Raw genomic sequence first — 23,369 nt, forward strand, 5'->3', positions numbered from 1 at the left:
GCTCACCCTACGAACGACTCCAGGCCCCCGCTCACAGAGAAGGTCCGCTCAACGCTTCTTTACGGCCGCGAAGGTGGGGGACCACCTCGTAAAGGCGGCGGCAGCCTTAGCACCAAGGCTTTGTTTGATGGCGTTCCACGTCGTACCTCTAAACGTCCAGTACAGAGACTGGTCACTAACGGCATCGCTCTTACCAGGCACCGCTAGGTACATCCCTTGCCTTCTCATATTTATAGAACCAGTATCTAATCCAAAGCCTTCCAAACGCTGTAGACTCGTGCCTGTTGAAGTGAACAGGTAAAGAGTTTACACTGAAGATGCTGCAAATACGACCTGTACAAAGACCCTGGACTACCCTGCTCAGAAGGGGTGGGTGGGAATACTTCTTGAATAAGTGAAAACTTGATGCCACCTCTAGCACAGTGGAACCCAGTAACGGCTTTCACAGAATTTCATGAAAAATGTAAGAGTCTGAAACTTCAAAGCTTTCTGCAGTAAAATGATGTCACATCACCATAGGCTTAAAGGTTTGACTTCAAATGAGCAAGATGAAAATTAAGATTTCTTTGGAAAGCAGGTCTTAGGACCCAGGGAAAGGATCCAAGGAAAACAATTAAAAATAATAAAAATAATCTAACTAGTGGGATGGAATATATGGAGGAATCAATTTTAGAAATTTCAGATTGCTAGCTGAATACCGATTACAGTTAACTCACTGTGTAGAGTAGCTAGTGGATTATCTTCAGGCCTGTAATTATGCAGGTCTTCTTAAATTCATTGGTAGCCAAGTTCCAAATGTATTTGCCTTTACAGTATACCAGACCCAGACCAAACATACTGAGTCCTTCATAGCCATTTTACCTAGCAAATGGAACTATTCCCTTTTACTAGCAACAGTAAGTACCACAACACTTTCAGAATGTGCAATCAGTCATACATGTGCGGAAAGTTAATTCACTAGGAGACAGTTGAAACAAGAGAAGTGCATGTCTCTGTGCATCTGGATTGGATCCGATTGAATTTTCACCTGGATGCCCATAGGTGTTCCTCCACCTGCCTCATTAAGAAAAACAGAAGTGCACAAGAACTGCCATCTTACCATTAAAAGTGACCAATAACAAATATCTCAAAAACACAAAATCTCTGCAATAGGCACAAAAGGGAAAACTCGCCTCATGAAAAATCTTAATTCACACTTGACAGTGTTTTATTTTGAAATGCATTAGGCTTTATTCTTTCCTAATCCATGTACATTAAATGCCTCTAATCATAAAACGCATGTTTTAGGACAAAGTTATTAAATTATTCCCTCATGAAATTAATGAGAGATTACTGAATTATATGATGAAATTATATGATTAAATTATTGAATTATATGATGAAATTAATATGATGAATAGTATAATGAAATTAATATCCTTTGTAAATAGGCACACAGTCTGAAACCTTTTTCACTTCATAGAAGAAAATTAAAAAATTTCTCTCTGTCCAATTCATTGTTCTTCTCTTGCAGGAACTTATCAAATAATATAAGGAAGATGGATATCATATGTCCTCTTATTCAGTCCATCTTAAGATAAATAAACATAATATACATTTTTCAAGAAACTGGGTAGCAAGTACATGCAGATGATAACCTTCACTTTGAAAGCCTAACAACCACTTCACAGAACAGAATGCTGTTGAATCTGTCAGCCCGGTATTTAGCTTTATCTAACTTCCAGAGACCCTCAATCTCTATCAGTAGTTTTACATCAAAACTGAGTAAGATATGACAAAATGAATCCCTAATGGTTTTCAGGACAGATACATGGAAAAAAAAAATGTTATAGCACATATAGTCATAGTAAGGAATACAATTATTCTACTTACAGTCCTTCTCATAGTGAATTTCTTATTTATAAGTTCCCTGAGAATTTTGTGGGCAGCATTTTGTATCAGGTAATACTATGGCTAAGGCAAAAACTCAGACTTATTATTCCTGTTTCATCTGTGAGGACTAAGCATTATCTTCACACCTAAGCTAGATATTTGAACAGAAGAATATAAGAGTATATGTAGTAATGAAACTAGCCTAAGTTTTTTCCTTACTTTGTTCAAGAAACATACACATTTTTCTGATACATGCTTTCAATCAGATAGCTAGATGAACTGGAGATGACTGTGTAAATTCTCATGCACACACAGTAATCACTTCAGTCTTACAAAGTTACTTTTATTTATTAATTGCATTTTCAACAGTTATTCAATCAATAAGATTTCTTAAAAATAAAAATTCTGCTTTCCATAAAATAAAGCAATAGTTAAGTCACTTTTTTCACCTCATTTTCTGAAATGATGTAGAAGCAACAGCACGCTTAGATGAGATAGAATCATCTTCATTTTCATGCAGACGCTTTCTCGTTGTGGCCGACTAAAAGAAAAATGCAGCAGGATGGCTACATTAATCAGGTAAGACAGAGTCCGACTGTTGTATCTGCTACATAATTACAGATGCTGGATAAAATCTCCCTCCTGTAGCCAAAACAGCAGCAAGACTAAATGTTTCTCTACAATGATCTAATATGTGACCTTTCTCACATAAGACACTGACCTTATTCTATTTCCTGCCCCGACTGCCCCCAAGTTTACCTTTAACTACTATTTAAAACAGTGCTAATTAATGTTTTGTAACAAATGTTACAATACCATTTCTAAGCTTTCGTTAACATGAGAATTTTTCTTTGAATATTAAATGTTCATAACTTGAATCCATCAAAATATAATGTTCATGTGTTTAATTTTAAATATACAAATAATCCTTTAAAGCTTAAGATACTGTTCTTTCAATTCAAAGTGTTTTGCCAAAGCACAAAAGTCAGTTCCTTCTATTCAGAAAGCAAGTGAGACAATTAGCAGACCACCACATAAAGTCAAAATGCACACTTCTGTAGTAAGTTCTCCATTTTTTCTGTTTTTCTTATTACAGATTACTTTCAAATCTAGTTTCTCTATGCATCAGGTATTAATCTTCAAATAATCTGTTGTACATACCATTTTTGATGTTTGCGGTGGATTCATAGTGGCACTTGTCTGAGCAAGTAGCTGTTGAAATGTATTCTTCATATTCTCATCCTGTGGAAAAAAATAAGCAGTAAACCTAAGTAATATATGGAATATTTAAGGTGGATCAGCAATTAAGGGATGAATGAATAAGTAATGAAAACAAGGGAGTAACTTTTTTCCTCATCATTTAAAAATAATAATCATCATCATATAGTGCTAGGAGAAAGGATCTGTAATGACAGTCCCAGATTACTACAAAAACATTGCAACAGTGTTGTGTCAATTCCTCCAGTATTCTAAGCTTTCAGACAATAGTCCGATCAAAAGCAAGTGATGACTATCCTAAATTGAACACAAATGTGATATAGAATGAAGTAACACTAATTTTGCAGCAATTACATTATGTATGATCAGGACACTGGTCGTTTGAAACATCAGCTTTATTACCCAAGTAAAAGTTGGAACGTGCAATTTCTAGAAAAGATGTTCTACCCAAGAGGAATTCTCAAGAATAAACACTCTCAAGGACCTTCAATAGTTACCATCAAACTTTGATCCAACCTCCCCTCCTCCCTCCCACTTCCCCAAAATAAACATCATCCTAACTTGCCCCAGAGTACCATTTTGAAGAGGTGGTTTACATACAGTGCTGGTAAGAAAAAAAATAGTTCTGTAGTTCTACAAAGAAGTAGTTTCCCTTAGTAACTACTTAGCTAATACTAGTCAAGCTAAAACTGAACATACAATGTCATTCAATGAAGTGTAACAACACAGAAAGAACAGAATGTACAGGCTAGGAGTTTGTGCAGGTAATTTACTAGTCAGCCTTATCAAAAGAGGCTTTTATCAGGACTTGAGACCTTGCTTTCCCCGAAACCAAGTTCCTTGCTCTTGAAAAACAAGAATTTTGCCTATAGTCTTACATGCTGTTCTCATGACAATTTCCCTTTCTAACTTAGTATTTTCATTTCCACTAGCTTAGCATCATCGGTATTTTGGATTTGGGTAGTTTTTAACCACATCTGAACCTCCACTCCTCCAAAAAAAAGTTGTATACACTAAGAGAAGAACCAGCTAAAATACCCATAATAAAACAACAACTTTCAAACAAAATGTTACATTAGAAGCACTCCACTGTCACGTCTACCCTAAGTCCATATAACATATTAAACATTGCAAATGGAAAGTTTCACTTTTAAAAATCAAAATTATTATTGTCAACTGTTATATTATTCATAGAGCATACATATTGCTACACCATTCCCTATTGTGACAAGTTCACTAGACAATACAGTTTATTTACCAGAAGTGGTAAACCAGCAGCTGCTGTTTGGGGAGGGCAAGTGGGAGATGCACTTGGAGCGAAGTAGACTCAGGGATGTCATTAGTCTCACTTGTGCATGAACAGGTCTGACTGCAGAAGCATTAAGGGGAAGAAAGGGCAGCATGAGGTAAAGAAGGCTAGCACAAATCATTTCTTAAGTTAGTTTAGCAGAAAGTCAGATGTATTTCAAGAGGAAAAGGCAGCACATAGATTCATTCTGGTTCAGCAGCCAGTGACCAGAGGTGTTCTTAGTCCGTGTCGGGCAACCTCAGGGAAACAGGAAATCGGTGAAAAAAAAAAAAAAAAAAAAAAAAAAAGGACTTATTTGACATTGTATACTCCCTGTTCTAAAAATAAAGTCTCATTCTCTGGTTTCAGCAATTTCTCCAGCAGGAATTTTATTGGAATGGTTACTATGGATTACCTGCAAACCCTAAATCAGACTTCCAAAGCTGAATCAGGTCTTGAAACCTTTCCTGGGACTAAATGAAGTAAGCTGCTCATAGTCATTTAATACAGATCATTTCCTGTGGCTGAGCTTTTGAACAGTGACTGTAGGTTCACCAGCTGAACAACTGATCTGGAACCAAAAACAGACATTTATTCTAAATAACTGACTGAAGATAAAAAGTGTTATAACTTTGTCCCATTATGACAGCAAAGACTGGGGAACTCAAAGAGAAGTGAATGGGATGTTCACTGGTAGAGGCACAATTAGAAATAAGGAACAACTAGCTTCTAAGGGTTTCAAAAATTTTAACCATTTTTTGGGTGGAAGGCAAGAGGGGAGGTGGATTCTTATTCTAGTCTATGGAGTATTGCAATATCTCCTTTTTTTGGTTCAATTACATTCTTGAGCAGTACAGAAAGGTTTTGATGTGAACATCCAATTTATTCTACACCGAATTTGGACTTGTCTATTTTCAGTGTCACGTTTCAACTGTGGCTACCTCTGAGTTGATAGGCAAGATATTTTTTTCACTTACACAACAAACACCTGAGCTTTTCTTCAGCAAACAACCAAAATAATCTTTAACCTTTCACAAGATTGCAGTAACACAGAGGCAGACACAGCAATTAATTGATTGTATGCCTTTGAAATATGTTTTATTAAGAAGTACCTACTTGGTTGACATGGACTTCAGTGAAGTTATAGCTGGAACCTCGGATGAATCATGTAAATACAGGTAAGATATATCCACTGAATAGTACTCAGGTTTAAGTGGCCCACTAAGTTTTAAAGTTTTAGGTTTAAATGAAGAATGGAGTAAACAGCACAGGTATTAAAACACTAATTTGAAAACAGTACTGGTTTAAATAGAGCTGTAGAAATGATGTTTTGTTTTGAGAACATGCATGCTTATCACAGAAACACAGAGTTGAAGGCGTTGGAAGGGACAAAGATCATTGGGTCCAACCCATGGGTCCAAGTTATAATATCTGAAAAATTCTCTAGTGGACCCCAAATCACTAGAGGCTAATATGCATTAGCTGCACACAGAGCATGAATCTTGTGGATTTTTTTCATACTTCATAAGACAATACTTACAGACAACGCAAGAGGGAGTGGGGAGCCAGTAGCTCCTTCTTACTAATCGCAGTAACAGGATGTAAGCAGCTTTTTTGGTGGTAGTATTCAAGGTGTGTGATATGTAGAACTGAACATATTGGATGTTGGCCTTCCAAGCAGGCAGTGTACATTACCTATAAATAACTGATAGTAAGGGATCATGAAGGGAAACAGCTTAAAGAATGGCATTTGAATGCTGGATGACAATTGGATTTGTGGGTATGATGTCTTATAAAATTTTTCGTCCTGTCTTCAAAAATCAAACATAGCAGTAAGAGCTGCCCCTAAAGGGAATATATAGTCAAGATACTAAGTTTATATATCTCAGTCTTAACTCGTCAAAATCGCTATCATATTTCCCCTTTCCCATTATGCTTATCAGTGATTCTTAAAATAAGCATAGCATTGTTTAACAATAACCTACCCTGCTCAGAATCATAATCAAAATGTAAGAACCTACAGTCGATTAACCCACTGTAGAAGTTACACACAAAATTACAGTAGTAAAATCCAGGAATGACAAGAACTATTTCCTGATGCCCAGCAGTATAATTAGGACAAGTTAATGACTTTCAAACATTTGTCAAACAATTGCATTTTCTGTCTCAGTAAACTGCCAGCTGTTGATTTCTGAGCAATACTGCCTTGCTTCTACCCTGTTTCTTTTGCTCTTTACCTAAGCATCTGTAACTAGCCACTGTTCCCAATGGAGGAATATGAATGGCATTATGCACAGAATAAGTAAGCAGAACATGTTGGCTCAGTTATAGACTAGGTGACTTTCTTCAGCCTCCTTAAACAAAATCATCCAAGAAAGCTCATAGGCCCAGTGGTCTCCTCCGGGGTGCCAAAATTAGCAAGAAACTAAAGACCACCTTTCACAAACTTAACTAGACTACAACAGGAGGCAGAGCAAGCATCACCTCCTCCTCAGAGAGTTCCCAAACCAGTGACATTCATTCATGATCATCGTAGTATGAACAGAGTCCTGGATGCCTGCCAGAAAAACTCTGCAATGTTCTGCACTGTCTGCCCACAAAAACAAGATGAGGAGGTTGGACTGTTACAATGTTCAAAGGAGGAGATCCTTCCTATCAGAACCACTATCAGACTTGGTCTCTAAAAAAAAGCCGCATCTTGATTCTCATACATTAAAGAGAAATGTCTCAGAACAGATGTAGAAGCTGCCAGTTATATTAAAAGAAAGTGTTCAGCAGAATACTCCATGTGTTTCTTTGTTTTTTTGCACAGTTAGCTCTGCAGGGAATAAAAGTCTGAAAGCACAGCCTAGCTACACGTGCAGACTAGGCTTCATTTTAAAATGAAAAATTGCAAAGATACAGGATTTTCCATTAAATTCAGAGCAGGCCATGGAGGAAAACAAAGGATGTTGAAGCAGAATCAGACTATGGACAGGATTAGTTTAGTACCAGTGTCCTTCAACAAAAAGAGAAGCCTGTCAACCTCTGCTGCAGAGCTGGCACCACAACCTCCAGCAAAAGCCATCTGGCTGATGGGAAAGAATTACTGGCAGAGAAGTTGACATTAAATAGCACAAGAGACTTGCAACTCGCTGGATGTCATGGCACGCAAGGAATACTTGTACTTATTACTTGTGTTCAACTGTTGATCTAAGTGTTGACCCTGACAGATGTTAGTAAGCTCCAGCTATTCCAAGGTGTTCCTGACCACAGACCATGAGGAGCTCATTGTTAGTATTTACCATGAGGACCACTGAGATCTGATTCTCTGAACATCAAAATCTGTTTCTTTTTTTTTTTTTTTTTTTTTTTCTCCCTACAAAGGAAACACAACTGTTTTGATGGTAAGGCCAGAGATGACAAGACTGGAGGAGTCCTGACATGCTTCTTAGCTAAAGGTGATAGGCTGGAACAGGACCTAGTTTACCTTGATGAAAGAGCTGAGTATTTACAATGCCCATAAAACAGGATCCAGAGTCAAGCACCCATGGGATAGCAAATACATAAACGAAGAAATGCCTTCTTCTAGCTGGACAGGTGGACAAATTCTATGTAGAATCTGAGTCTGTCTCCCTTACCTGAATAGAGGTTACTATCAACTATGAAATATTACAGATTTAGTCTGGGAGAATCATATTACTCAGCATTGTCCTAAGCTGTGTTGAACTATCCTTTACTATAGGGTGATATAATAAAGATCATGAGACCACAAATCTTTTTTCTCTACAACTTCTTGAGGCTGCTGCCAAGGGTCCTAGCACGGGTAGTGATAACACGTTCTAGCAAGGTTTGGGCTGCATTAGGAGGTAAACATACTGCTCAAAAATACCCTCAGCCTGTGCAGAGACAACATACAAACTCACAGGAGCTACATTGCTGTTAGTTAAGCTACAAAGATGATGCAGTATTCAAATAATAAAGAGAAAAGAAAGCAGACATAAAACTAAGTATAGTGTGTTCACTTTGGAGAAGACAGTAATTCATTTTTCTCTGGCTGAAGTGTATGGAAAGATAAAAACTTATATATGGGTAACTTGTGACAAGGTGGAGGGCAAAGGAGAAGTCAAATTAAAAGGGAAATTAAGTTTAAGGTGGGAGAAGGCACTGAACACCATCAAGCAAAGCTACAAGACTAGGAATAGCAGCAACAACAGTTGAAAAGGAACACAGAACTACAAGACTTGAGAAAGCATACCATGCTATAAAAGCAGCAATAGGAGGGGGTTAAGAGCTAACAAAGGCTTTGCCAGGGACAGCAGCCAAGAAAACAAGCACAGCGAAAGACTGAAGGGGAGCTAGCTGCCATTGCAAGAAGAAAGAAAAAAAAAAGAGAACAGGAAGAGAGGAAAATCTTTGTGGTGCAGAGAGCATTTGTTGAGAGAGCAAAGAAGCAAATTTGCTCTGTACACTGCAAAAAAGTCTTACAGCAAGACATACAGCAAGGTACTGCATGATCACCTTGCTTACAGCTGATAAACACTGCAGCAGTCTGTTCAAGATGCTCACTCTGGTTTGAAGTTGTTCAACTGGCAATTTGTGGCTATGGTATCTGGGCTAATGTCATCCTACAAGCTGGGATCTGATGGCTCCTCTTCCTACATGTCATTCACAATGCCAGTGAAACAGAATTCACAGACAAACAGCCTTTTCTTCCCCTCTTCTCTGTCTGAAAGTAGGCAGCAGAATCCCTCTGGTCTTAATACAGCCTGCAGAAACAGTATAGTCAGCTGGCCCGCAGGCAGCAGTGCCTGCCCATAAGAAGCACAAAGTGACAGTTGCTCCTCTGCTGGCTACTGTCAGGGACAGCCTACAGACAGGTGGAATGAAGCTCTAACTTAAGGTAACAGTTGTTATTCCCAAGAAGCTACAGAACTGAAGCTCTTATTGCCCATCACTGTATCCCTGTTATGGTATTTGCCTAAGACACAGGATCAGGTATGCATAGATCTCTGGTGACCAGGGTAGTCACAGTTTGCCTGCTTCCTTAAAGAAGCAAATTACACAGTATTAACAAAGCCTCATAAAATTCAGGCTATTGAACTGCCTTTGAATTTACATCAAGGAGTTATCCCTGGAACAAGCCAGCCTTGCTGTACTTTGGTTAAGAGTCTATTCCTACCTGAAGCCAAGGATGGTCTAAGGCTTCCTCTATTGTAGCACGTTTGCTCGGATCCACTACTAACAGCTTCTTCACAAGATCTAGAGCTAAGATGAAAAAAACAAACAAACAAACAAACAAACAAAATGGTTGATATACAATCAGTAAATTATCTGAAAATAAGTTACACAAGATGCATGCTCCAAAACTACGTGCAGCAGCATGTTTAATAACACTTGATAGCTGTGCCCAAAAGACTGGCTAAGGAGATCACTTTTCTTCTTTCTATGCCCAGAGAGCACTGAGGACTAACCATTTTTCCTTTACATGCACAGGATTCAACACATATACCAAATTGTCAAAATTACTCGTACATTTACTGAACATGTCCAGTATTTATGTTCTGTGCATGCATAGGTAGATCAGCACTTTCCTAAATATGGACATGCAAAAATAGCTTAATTTAGTTTCCTGTTACCAGAGAAATAACAACAGTTTATGGTGTCTTGGAAAGCAGATCATCCATCTGAGATGAGAAAGAAGAGACAAGATGTATGCATGTATGCTCAACTTGATCATATAAACTTTACTGTCTTCTGAAACTGCTTAATAAACACTGTGAAAAATAGAGTACTTAAGCCATATTGAATGACTCCTAATCTTCCATAAAGGAATTTTGGCAAGATTTACTTTTCATTGTATCTGATTATTCTGTTACATGCATAATTGGGACTACATAATTTCCATTCCCATATATGTCTGACATATTATTGAATACGCTTCAGGTAATTTAGGAAGGAGTTATATTTGGCAAGTTTATTAGAAACAGAATGATCATACCAGTTATGAGAAACTCTTCTGCATACACAAAGTAGTACTTAAGGCAAATAGTGCAATTATTGTGTGCATATTAAAATGTCCTGAAGAAAAACATGCAGATAGTAACCACCATTTTAGCTTATTGTGCAAAAAAAATAATAATAAAAAAAAAAGGCAGACTACTTAGTTTAGAGTGGACCAAATAGTTGACTACACAATTGTGACTGATACTTGATGGTGCTAGTCTTTGCACTCCAGGCTTAAAATTCCACTTAGTTTTTCTCTTTTGGAATTCTAATTCATACATACCCCTTAAATTCCTATTATTTTTGGTTCAACACTTGAAGAATCTTTGAGGTAAAGATCTGTTGACCAGCTTGATAAAGTTAGAAAAGTGAAAAAAAAATTAAAAACAGACCTATGTGCTTAAAACTTCTATATTTTTGGAGTTAATAATGCTAAATATTACTACAAAAGGTACTGGTGGGTAGCATCTCTTCAAGGAAAATGTAATTGTTTGTTGTAATGGTCCAACTTTGAAAAAAAATGTATTAAGAGCCTACTTAACAAATTTAAATATATCAACATGCAACATATCACAGAGGTGAAAAGAAGTTCAAAGAAAACAAAAAAATATGGCAAAAGAGCTAGATATTCTGCTACCTATTGTAATGGAGTCATACCCATGCCTGATACATGTTTCCATTCTTTTGAAATGAATGTATATTCTCCACGAGTGATTTGATCTTTCAGAGATAGTTGAGTGTTTTGCTCATTAAATGGTGGATATCCACACAAGCTATATAAAAAAAAAAAGAAAATAAATTAAATAACACAGTTTTTGTCACAGTGAATGCAAAACTAGTCACACATTTTAAAACATCCGCTATCACAGTGTCTTCTACGTGTATACATTTTTAAACACACTTTCACTTCCTACTAAATATACTGAAGTTGCCAAGTCTTGAGCCATGTATGTCACTGACTGCCCAATGAATGTAGCATCTCTGCAATATCTTACCATACAAAAAGAATAACTCCTAAGCTCCAGCAGTCCACAGCTCGGCTGTATCCAGCAGTCCCAAGTGAATTTAGAACCTCAGGAGCAAGATACGTGGGAGTACCACATAATGTTTTCATAAGAGAAGTTTCTCCAAGAATCTTGGATTGTCCAAAATCTGTAATCTTGTATTTAGAAACAGTAACACCACATATTAGGATCGATTGTACTAGAACATATCATATTGTCAGTATACAGCAGGAGGTAACATTAAAGAATATCATGAAAAGGGTAGTTGAAACAAATGGCTTTATAGAATCATCTAGGGTGGAAAAGGCCTTCAAGATCACCTAGTCTATCAGCTTGACCTACTAAGTCCCATCACTAAGCCATACCGCAATCTCACTGGATTGTTCTTGATCCATACAAAAAATATGGCAAAGCCAATTCTCTTATTTTCTCCAAAATAATTCTCCATTATTTTGATATCCATGTATGATCCAGTGGTGTAACTTCACTGACTACAGGAAAAGCTCACTATAAAATACAGGCAAACTGTAACTGTGTTCTCTAAGACTGCAGTTGCCGGTTCTTAGTCACTTGCAGCAGCTCTTGTTTTCTCAAGCATTAAGTTTCCTCTTTTCAAAGCACAGTTCCAGCACAACTGCAAACAAAATTTACCCCAAACATTACTAAAATGTCAGTTAACAACAATTGAGAAGATGAGTAGGGAGAAATATAGAAGAGGATCAGACTTCACCCTAGCAAAAAGCATTCTCAAATGTGGATGTTAATGGGCAATCTGAGAACAGAAGTATTCTCACTTATTAGATGACGCTACTCGAGGACTAAGCATTTCAACAAGAAAATCTGCTCAATGCTTTATATGAAAAATATATTTCCTTCAAAAAACAGCCTGGATATTTGTGGAAATGCTGTCTGAAATTCATATTTATTATTTTTAACAATGTAGCCACATTTAAAGTTGTACTCAATTAAGTGCTGTACAAGGTATTAAGCATAAAATTTCCCAGTTGTTCTTAGATATATGGATTGAATTATCCACAAGAGTAAAATTAAGCATATGAAGAGCATGAAAGTTTTAGGTTACTTCACAGCTTGTATGAGTAATTATAGTTTTTCTGAGTTACATTGTGAGAAAGAGTACTTCTCCTTGAGCAACTACAAATTTAAGTTCCCTTACCTTTATCAGACATGTCTCTTCAGAAGATGAAAGTAACACATTCTCTGGCTTTAGATCTCGGTGTATAATTCCATTGTCATGAAGATACTAGATATATGTTGATAAACATATAGGAAGAAAAAGAGACTTATCTTTTTTAAAACGTAAGCTTTCCAATTTTTCAAATAGCAGTGGCAGGATAAGTGAAATAATTGTTAAGAGACATGTACACATTTAAACCTACACAACTCATGACTTTTTAAAAGCCAAAAAAAGCAACTTAGAAACAATTATGCTTCAATTGTCAATCCACATGCAAGCAGTGTGCGTAAAACTGAAAAGCTGTTAAATCCTTCCCACTCACAGAAAAGCTATACTTCTTTCCTCATGGCAGTAAAACAAGAGAACTAATGACAGGCAAAATTCTGTGTTGCAGAAATTCTGGTTTTCCATCTCTCTCTCTTCCTTCTCTTAGTCATTATTATTGCACAATCATATTCTCATAAATTCAAGTCCACATTTTGGTCTGCAAAGACAATTAAGATATCCATGCTACAACAACCCTTACAATTTTGAGTAATAGTAGGCAAATTTAACAAACACCTTAATTGTCAAAGAGCTGAAGGCTGAAAAAGAGTTCAAAAACTTGGTGATACAACTAGGAAAAATGAATAAGGAGGTGATATAAAGCTGAAGTTAGGTTAAATTACAAAGAATTTTGAAAAAAGTTGCTTCCTTGAGGCAAATGCAGAATTGCTTTCTTATCTGTAGTTTTGAAGCCTACATGCAAAGTCTACTATCTAGTTTTCTACTGGCTCTAAATCTGAGAACAAACTTCTCGTTTCATTAGGAGAGCATTTGATGGCAAGCAAGAATTAAAGTTCAGTCATAAAAGACATTATGATACAACGAAATCTGTGCTAAAGCTAGAAACAACTAGTAGTTCAAAATATGTGCTAGTGAAGTCTTTGCATTTACACTGAAGGGATGTATAAAGTAACGATACCACTTTTATTACATGACCTGCTATCCCAAAAGCGGAGACGTACACCAGCCTTCTGATCATTTTCATGGCCCTCCTCTAAATTCATGAATTTAGAAACTTATGTAGCAATTCAATATTTAGTCTTTGAAAATCTATTATATAGAATTAATTTGTTGTCTGCTGAACCACAATGCTCATTCAGGAGTTCATAGTAAGCATCTAAGCACTATTTTTTGCACTGCACTGATGAGTCTTTGCCCATACACTGTGAGAAATCTAACATGATAATCCTGCCATTAGTGTGCACAGCATGTATTACTGCTTTAATCCCTGTTTTGTGTTTGCTTGTTTTTAAATAAGTAAAAGAGTTTAAACCTATTTGGCTGTATTAAGGTACAGAATCTCATTAAACTAACATATTAAGAGTACTGTGTTGATTAATTGTGCAGGTTTCAGAAGTGACAAATGACAGAAAAAATCATCTGACTGACATGCAAATGCATAACCATATTTTTCTTGGTAGAATTCATATTATGTACCTTCACAGCCAGTAGCATCTGATAAAAATACAACTTGCAGGTAGCTTCTTTCATCTTGATTGGCCTTGACACTCTGTCATATAATTCTCCTCCTTCCATCCTAAAACAGATGTCAATAAAATGTCAATATATTACTTCCAAAAGATTAATGTTAGGAGCAGGATTCTTGTTAGACAAGAATGAGACCAAAATAATTTCATTTGGCTATTTTGGCTACAAAGAAAAAATATATTTCAGTTCTGAAAATGAATGAGCAATGCCCTAAACACAGTAAGTACATTGCTGACTGAGGCCTAATCTTCTGAGTCTTCACTACTAAGAGTTCTAAGATTTTTTGATCTACCTCCTAATTATGAGCTCAAAATCAAAGCAGCAGCAATCCACAATAGCAGCAGAGTGGGTTACTATCCAAGGCACTAAGTGCTTTCAAAATATAAAAGGATCCTCTCCTGGTTATCCTAGTTTCTGATTTTAGGAGGTTTCAGATAACAGAACAGAATGGAAGGGGACAACAACAATAACAAAACACAAAAAATCCAGAACTATTTATGCTCTTTTTGGTTATGAAAAACATGTCATGCATTTAGTTTCACACTAGTTACTTACAATTCCAAAACAATGTAGTAATCCTCTGCTTCAAAAAAGTTTTTGATCTTGATTAAGCAAGGCTAATAAAAAACAAAAACAAAAACACAGAAGTAGAACCACTTGTAAAAACTAACTTTATTAACAGTGTATCATCTTAAATTTCCTATTTTAATATAATTTCAACCATGCTAGTTAAATTAACACTTATGTAACTGACTAATGCATCAGGCTTTGGCAAACACTTGAATTCAAGTCTGTTGTCTTCTCCCCTATACCTGTACATATAAAAACATCCAATTCTTGTCATGACTACATGTACAACTCAGCAAGCATCTTTCCATAACCCCGATATTTTCTTTATATGGGATAGTTCATTAATCTATGCAAGCTTTCTCTTTAACTAAAGGTAAGGAAAATCCTGTTTTTGGGGAAGGGCTGTGGGGCAAAATAAAGAGGGGAAAGTGGATAAAAATTCAAAAACTTGCCAGTGGAATCTGATCTTTATATTTGGTTATCTAACGATATTTACAAAACCTGAATCAAGGAAAGATTTCTTCTACAACTATGGTTCAGGTTGAAACCTCCTCTGTGAAATTTCTTCCCAAATTTATGTCTGTTACTCAAGTTTTTAAAACCTTGTATCTGTTAAGACATAGCATACTTAAAAGAAGGGAAAAAAGTGTTTATTTACTGCAGTAATTATACGCATCCCTTTGTATATTTCCTAACACATAAAATTGATCTTTAATTACTACACTAGGTCAGTGAAGCACAGAAGCACAGTACGCAGCAAAAAGGAGTAAAAATGTACAGTAATACTCACATGATCTATTTTCTTCAATATTTCAATTTCTGTGTTGATATTAAAAGCTGGGTTCTATTAAAAAAATCAAACATCAAAGAGTAGCACAGCAATATTCTGGGATAAAACACTTCAGAAATGAGAGACAGTACCAGAAAAGCCATCATTTCATTTTCCTTGCAATTTTAATGAATATAACATACAATCTTTTTCAAAAACTGATTAGGTGCCTTCTGTGAATTAACTGAATAGACTGCTTTTATTATTTGTAGAAAGATATTGCTCTGGACATGTCATTTCACTGCAGGTTAGAAATCTTCACCTAATTTCCAACCTAAAAATTTTGGCCAGCATATTGCAATACTGTCCTTTTAACAGCTTCCCTCCCTCTAAGATGCTTCCCATGTGGGCTACCCCTAAAACTAAATGCTACTCAAACTTAGTCTTTAGCAAGAAAAAAATAAACAGAATCTTTTAATCTCTCTGTGTGGCTTAGGCTCAACTCATGAAAGAAACCCAGCAGGCTTTTTTATTCTTCTTCCAAACCAGATCAATAGTTTTTGAATACACATTACCAAATCTGTATACATTACAGATGCAGTCCTATCTCTGTTTTGTACAATGACATTTCTTAGCAAATATAACTCATAATAGCATATCTTAAACTTTGTTTAAAATGTTCCAAAATTACATTTTGCAATTTTCAATCAGATTAACGTCATAAATTCATCTGAAAATAACTCTACTTCTTCATATGAACCAACACAGATGTAGATGATAGAAATTGTCACTGATCTTGTATTTAATCTTGCACTACTAAACATTATCTAACTCCCACTACTCCAGCATACAGAAGTTTCTGTTCTTCATACATGATACTGCAATCTTCCTTTCTGTCAGCGTAGATTGAGTCAGTGGCAAAGAGCTGAATTACCATATTCCCACTATTTGTGGCATCATTTGTACATCTCCAAACGTAGTAGTAAGGAAGACTAACCTCAAGACAAATCCTCTGAACTTCCATCAGTAACTTCTCTTCCATTCTGTAATTCTGCTCCTAGTAAAACCTCATAGCACCCTTTCCTCAGCAAGACACCCTCCCACCTTAGTATTTTTGTCCTTGCAGAAGTATTTTCCAAATTAAGTAGTAGTTTCCTTTACTGCACCCTATGAAATGCTTTGTCAGTTTGAACAGATTCCGTGTATTGTATCTGTACACTCTTTTCTCAAAGAAATTCATAAGGTTACTCCAACCTATTTTAACTTATGTAAGTTGTGCAGCTGTGGGTTTATTAAACTTTTCCAATCACTTTCAACCTCTATTTGTATTTTTTTCTTAAAAGTTCATCTTATACCCCTTACATAAAATTAACATTAGAGTAATAGATATGAAGTTGCTCGGATCTCTCTCTCATGTTAGAGTACAGCCACTTGGCTTGTTCTTAAGTCTCAGGCTTCTGCTGTGACTAGACACATTAAAAGCCTTTCCCAAAAGGCTTCATACAATTTTACTGAAGAGTGTTATGATGGAATATGCAACAAAATTAGCAGAGCTTATAAATCTTTGGTCAGACTGCACTAACAATGTAACTTTCTGGTATATTTTGGGACATACACCCCACGGGACTCCCCCCTACACACACACTTTGTGATACCACATTAACAAGCAGTCCTGAAATACTGAAATGTGGTCAAAGAATAAGAACAAGTATTTTCTAGGGTACTGTATATAGTCTGTAAGATCAAAAGACATTTGGAAATTATACACAGAAGACGTTAAGTCAGAAAATCCTCTAATTGAAGAGAGGATTCAGAGAGAGGGAGTCAGAGAGAAAGGTTACCAAGTATTCCAAGCCCACTGCAAGATGGCCAAAAGACAGAAAAATAAATACTTACTGCCTCTCTAATACCACTTGCCATAAACTTCCGTTTATTGATTATCTTTACTGCAACTTTGTTACAAGTGCTCTTCTCAAATGCCAGTTTGACTTCTCCACAGGCACCACTACCATGAAAGCACAGCTATGTTAATCCTTACAAATACAATTCAAAACTGACATAACAAGTATAGACAAATGAAATGAAGGCATTTGCCTAAAGAAGGCTACACACAATTGGAGGCTGTTACTTTCCAACTTTCTGAATATTACAGGTTGTCCAAAACTATCTCAGAAAGCATTCAATAGTTAAGAAGTATATTTAAGGAGTGAGTGATGTCAAGGGTCCTATTCAAAAACACGGGAGTAAATACATACAGCAAATGATCTGTTTGTACAAAGGGTACCAATGAATATCAAACAGAAGCTGTGACAGCATTTCCCCCACACAAATGTAGAACTTAATGAGAGTTCTCTCCAAACAGGACTGCACAAATGTGAAAAACAGGTACTTAGTATTTTTAATAAGCAGCAGTTTTATCACTGAAATAAATCCTTGTATTTTGCACTCAGATTTGTTTCTGTTTAACTGTTCACTTATAAATTCTTCACCAGTGGCCAAAACAAAGATTTGTCAACATCTAAAATAGCTTCTCCTTTTTCCTGAAAATAGCCTTTGTCATTAGCCTGAAGACTCCAACAGTGATGTTGTATAAGGCTATATTTGGACATAAAGCTCTTTCTCCTACTTCCTATTACTGATAACATGAATACACAAATTAAAAAACTTGCTAACAATCTACAAACTTGATTCTCTTCTAAAGAAAAACTTGGGTTTCACGATTACTAGCAGGTTGTAAACCCAAGCCAACTAGAGGAATAAAGCCAAAATCCCCATTTAAGCTGATGTATAGAACAGGTTTACGCAGATGTTATCATACTTTTCTTTTTATTATTATTTGAAACTTGTTTAATTGTTTAACAGATGAAACAGAGCTATAATCCAGTGAAAGGATTTTGCTTTTATGGTCTAAATTTGAAAGAATAGTGTGCTATAATTGGGGAAGAAATAAAGGAACAGTTTATCACATTTCAAATTTATTGTCGCTACTGCTACTTGGCCTTTAACGAAATAATTCCTTCTACTTCTACCAATGATGTTAAATATAAAACCAAAGGTAATTTTGTAGAATTTTTGAAAGAACTAAATTTAAGAAATGCTGTACATCAAAGCAAACAGTAGATAAAGCAAGAGACATAACAGAATATTTTAATATAGTGCTTTAAAGTAACTATTAAGATGCTCATCATTAACACTTGTTATTCCAGTATTCTTCTGAAAAAACTTCACACTAAAAATCAAAGTTTTCAGATCCCAGTTTCCTCCTTTTAAATGTAAATATATGTAAATATTATTGCATGTAAAAAAAATAGACACAGTTATAAGACAGAAAAAAACGTTACTTTGAAGTCTTGAGCAATTAGTTCAGTAATCACATAATCAACTGCTTTAAAGCATCTTCTATTTCTGAACACACAAGCACAAATACTGCATTCATCTGCATTCTCAGTACTCTGGTATTAATAAATGCAGTGTGCCACAAAGTGTTTTAGGCTGAATCTGTTTCAGAGAGACACCTTACCTCTGGGGTAAACAAAGTATGTTCTAAGTATCAGCTTTAGAGCATTCACATAAAGTGAAGCAATTAAGGAAATATACTGGTTCATGGTCTTTCTTAACTTACACACCAGTTGTTAATCAACAAAATACTTTTAACTGCAGCCAGAAAAGCATTTGTCTGTAGGATCAAGTCTCACTGATTCACAGCAGTTAAAATGTTTCCTGCCAAAGAGATTCTCAGTTAGATATTAGTGCTATATTTTAAGTGGTACAAAGGGGCAAGAACAAAAGAATAGGATGCTTCATTTTCATTAAAACTCCACAATAGTAATTAAACCACTTATCACAAGCTATTAGTTTGGTCCCAGATATCCTTGTACTGACCCCAGGAATCTCAGTTAAATCAAAGCATTTCAATTCTTATCAAATTGATTTGCTGCATGTAACAGTCAAAATATAAAAACATCAGGAACGGTACCTGATGACTCTTATGTAAAACACTTTGAATATTTGTAGGATTGTAAAAACTAAAACAGCAGCTCAGTTAACATTGCTAATAATTCTAGCACAAGGTATTGAAAACAGTAACAAAATTAGCACTTCATATTGCTGAAAAGATGCTTACCTTCCCAAAGTCTTTGACATGATATATTTCTCTCTGAATTCTCTAGGAAACACCAACTGATCATCCACCATAAGATCAGAAAATACAAACACTAGGAAGATGAGTGGAGATCATTTTCCTGTTATTAACTTCAAAATAGTTATAATGAATAACTATACTTTCTGAGCTTTCATAGTCAACAACATAACTAAGCAAATGCTGCCTGCTAGAAGCAAAACAAATATTAAAAGATTAGACAATTAAAAATATATATGAAAAAAAGTCAACTGATTCTACAAATTACACGAGCAATGGGTTAAACAAGGTGCTGTCATTACTGGAAAATGGTATCTTTGGTATAAGCTTCACAACACTGCTTAATCAATTAACACAACATTTAAGGACAAAATAGCCAACCATGTCAGCTTCAGTGAAGGCTTTTTGTTAAGAAAGCAAAAGCAAAGAAACAAGCCCTAAACCCTCCTAATTTTTAAGAGTTTTGTTTTGTTTAAATTATTATTATTATTACTTACAAATATCTTACTATACACAATCTTGTAATTCCCTGTTTTTTCCTTTCTTTCCTTGAATAGTTTATTTCCCCATCCCTCCCGCAACACACACAGAGCTACTGAAGGAGTTACAAAAATAGAAAAACAACTATAAAAGTTTATACTCTGGTAAGGTGGTTCCTTATGCAGCTTCTTTTAATTATTTTTTTTTTTTTTACTTTTTTTTTTTTTTTTAGGATTGAGGTGGATATGGAGAATTTTATGCAAGTACAGAAACATCATAGCTATGTTCTCAGCTGTTATTTTAGCTGTACAGTATTCACAAAGAAGCTCAACTTGCAAAGAATATATTCAAATTATTGTAGAAAGGACCTCTTGATCAACACGGGAGGAATCTACATGTTTTACAGTATATTTTACCCTTATTAGTCTGAATAGACAGTGCAATTTCAGAGTTGTGAGTCAATGGAAGTCTCCTCCCTTTTCCAATGAGCTCTCTATTAATGAAAGTTCCATTTGCACTGTGATCTTCAATATAGGCAACATAGGATTTTTTTGGACCCATTTCCTATGAGAGAAAAAAATCAGGTAGGTAACAAAAGGAAAAAAAAAAGAACTTTATAGTAATGACATGACAGACTGTAGAAATTTACTATTGTTGGCTCAGAAAATCAGACTAAGGTTATTTCATAAACCTGGTAATGGAGCATTGCTAAGTGTCCTATTAAAGCAATCCACATTGAAGGTATGTAAATTTTGATTTCATTAGGAGCCCTGCCAAAGTCAATCCCTGCTAACATGAAGAAAGACAGTTAAACCTTTTTAGCACCTACCCTAAAAATTCGGAAGTGCTTCTTGCTATAGTTTTGGTAGAATCCAGTCTCGGACAATCCTAGCTTTGAAAAACTATAATCACAGCTTTTGTCTCTTCCAAACCAGTATTCATCATTCACGCAATCTGCAGAGAAAGGGTATGCAAATTGGAGAGAGAACACAGAATTGCAGTAAGTTACTAACTATGGCACTATAGAATCATGTCAAACACTACTAAGGAGGATAACAAAGACAGGTTTCTTCAAGTTTACTTGTCTTAATTCAGACAAAACACTATGTACTGTCAATACCTTACATTTTGCCACAGTGTAATTTTATTCTCTGTATTAATAGTATAGTTTTCCATTCACCTTCATCAATACCTAGAGACTTATATGATGTATAAACAAAAACTATGAAATGGAAAAATTAAGCAAGTAGCAAAGAACATGAGTACTCCAGAATTCCTCTAAAATCTCCTACAAGTCTATGAAAACTGTGTATCTAGGTACTCAATGTAAACTTTGGGATGTAGCATGGAACACAGAATTACTGCAGAAGTTGCACACTTGTACTTAAATCTGGTTGTACATGATCTGAAGATGACACTGCTCCCTACCAAGCTGCTCGTAACTTTTTTTTTAAGGTGCTACAAACAAACTGGGAGATGCATTGTAGTAGTTACATACCACAATTGCTGAAACCTTTTCCAAGTGCAAAGAGTCGACCCCAAGGCTGAGGAACAACCTCTTCAGGTTCCTGATCCTCAGGAATTGATGGAAGCTCTTGAGTGGGAACGGTGTCCAAAGAACTGAGGGTCCCAGAACTTGAGGATGACTGGCTAGCACTCTGTGATGCACTAGAAGAGGAACTGGTACCACTCTGTGACTGTTGGGCACCTTGAGACTGCTGCACTTCATTTCCAGTCTCTCGAGACATGTTGGCTTCAAAGAGAACATTTAAAAACCACTTACTACAGCAAAGTAATATTGACAAACTTTCATATACGGTCCCATTATCATACAAATCTATTTCCAGTCTTCAAATAAGACTCTCAACCAAAGCTTGCATGTGTGTTTGCATATATTTAAATATCCCCCAAAATGTGTAATGACTTTTTGTTTTAAAAAAGTATGTAGTGCTCCCTCTACCGGTTCTAAAGCAAGTTAAATCTTATTCGCAGATTTTCACTAAGGGTCTTCAGAACTCACTTGATTTCACAAATACTTGGGCAACAGTCTCTGACAAAGCACTCCTCAACAAAGCAGTAACCATTACAGTTCCCCAAACACAGGAAAAAAAAATGAAAAGGAAAAACTAACTATAAAGCAAAAGTAGTTGACGTGGAAGGCACTCAGCAGACTTATCCCACAGGCAAGCCTATCTGGTGTCTTGGCTGAGTATTCCTTTAATATAGGTTATAACTTACAAGCTTTCACATCTATCTTTCAAACAGGTTCTATTCGTGATTTTATTCACCAAACAGTCACACCTATGCATAATGTATGGAATGTTTATGTACAAAACTCTGTCAGACTGCACACCCCTAGAAGCTGCTGTTAGAGACAGCAATGGCATCTCCCTGCCCTGCTACCATTTAGAATTTAGAGTGGCAGTTTGCCTTCCTCCCCACTGAGGAAGCACAACCCGCCAGCCCATTTGCCTTTAGCCAGCTTTCTCCAACAGCATCCATTTAATTGCACAAAGGGGCCATTACACTGCCCGCTAATCTTCCCAAAGGATGCTTCCATCATCTGAGGTCATTTGTGCTAACCCGTCAGCTTGCTGTCTCAGTGTATTAGCGTATCTTGGGGTTTATTTGTTCGTTTACTTTTAAGCTGGTTGCCATCCAGCTTCACGCGTAATTCAGCTAGCACACAAAGCAGCCTCCTCACCGACGCGCTACAACACCGTCCTGGCTGCTTTTTGCATACACGTTCCAGCGCTCGGACGCAGAGGCAAGGCCCGCAGCCTCGAGCACACGCAGCCCGCTCCCGGCAGCGCGCTGCTGCTGCGCCGAACGCCCCTCGGCGGCTTCACCGGAGGGCGGCCGAGCCAGCGGGCAGGAGCGAGCCGGAGCCGGAGCCGGAGCCGGGCAGCAGCGGCCGCCTCGCGGGGCCCGGGACGCTCCGGCGCCAGGCGGAGCCCGCGGGACGCGGCCCAGCAGCCGCCGCGCAGCGCCGAAGCCGCTCCCGTCAGCGCCTGCACCCCTCTTGACCCCCTCCCCGCCGCACCGGAGGCAAGGCCGGGCCGGGCGCCGCGGAGCCCCCGGAAGCCAAGAAAGGCGAGGGCGGGGGGCGGCCGCCGGCCCCGAGGCCGCGCTCCGGCGGCCCCGCGCGAGCGCCGCAGCCCCGCTAGCGCGGCCGAGGGTCCCGCACGAACCTCCCGGGAAGGGCGAGGGCGGCGGCCGGGGCCGGGCCGCTCCCGGGGCCGCACTCCCGAGTGGCGCAGCCCGCGCCGCGCGACCTCCCCGCCGCCCGGCCCAGCGCGCGCGCGTCCCGCCGGCGC

General features: G+C 37.3%; 1 protein-coding gene across 3 annotated transcripts; it reads right to left on the reverse strand.

Moving 5' to 3' along the window:
- Window positions 1–1,927: 1,927 nt before the first annotated feature.
- Window positions 1,928–23,356, reverse strand: CHEK2 (checkpoint kinase 2). 3 transcript variants are annotated; one of them, XM_084297413.1, is made up of 15 exons: window positions 23,244–23,356; window positions 21,551–21,805; window positions 20,882–21,006; window positions 20,469–20,616; window positions 19,558–19,648; window positions 17,331–17,439; window positions 15,456–15,509; window positions 14,651–14,712; window positions 14,045–14,144; window positions 12,542–12,628; window positions 11,359–11,522; window positions 11,021–11,136; window positions 9,540–9,625; window positions 3,034–3,114; window positions 1,928–2,413 (listed from the first exon to the last, which is right to left on the reverse strand). In XM_084297413.1, exons 2-15 carry the CDS (start codon window positions 21,798–21,800, stop codon window positions 2,318–2,320), a joined length of 1,569 nt encoding a protein of 522 aa, XP_084153539.1. In that variant the 5' UTR covers window positions 21,801–21,805; window positions 23,244–23,356; the 3' UTR covers window positions 1,928–2,317. The 3 variants fall into 3 exon arrangements, 2 of the variants coding, with proteins under 2 accessions (XP_084153539.1, XP_084153540.1); XR_014618939.1 differs by lacking the exons at window positions 1,928–2,413; window positions 3,034–3,114 and adding exons at window positions 4,819–4,949; window positions 5,919–6,083; XM_084297414.1 differs by lacking the exons at window positions 1,928–2,413; window positions 3,034–3,114 and adding an exon at window positions 3,700–4,459.
- Between the last annotated feature and the right edge of the window lie 13 nt (window positions 23,357–23,369).

Source organism: Netta rufina (genome assembly GCF_964035555.1).
Source record: "Netta rufina genome assembly, chromosome: 17".
Classification (NCBI taxonomy): Eukaryota; Metazoa; Chordata; class Aves; order Anseriformes; family Anatidae; genus Netta; species Netta rufina.

What these genes read in the sequence shown, in the direction of transcription:
- CHEK2 (XM_084297413.1), bottom strand. Translation starts at nt 21,800, where the DNA reads ATGTCTCGAGAGACTGGAAATGAAGTGCAGCAGTCTCAAGGTGCCCAA. An exon ending in AGCACTTCCGAATTTTTAGG is followed by an intron (nt 20,617 to 20,881) that starts GTAGGTGCTAAA and finishes TTTCTCTCATAG; the next exon opens with GAAATGGGTCCAAAAAAATC. An exon ending in GTCTATTCAGACTAATAAGG is followed by an intron (nt 19,649 to 20,468) that starts GTAAAATATACT and finishes TCATCTTCCTAG; the next exon opens with TGTTTGTATTTTCTGATCTT.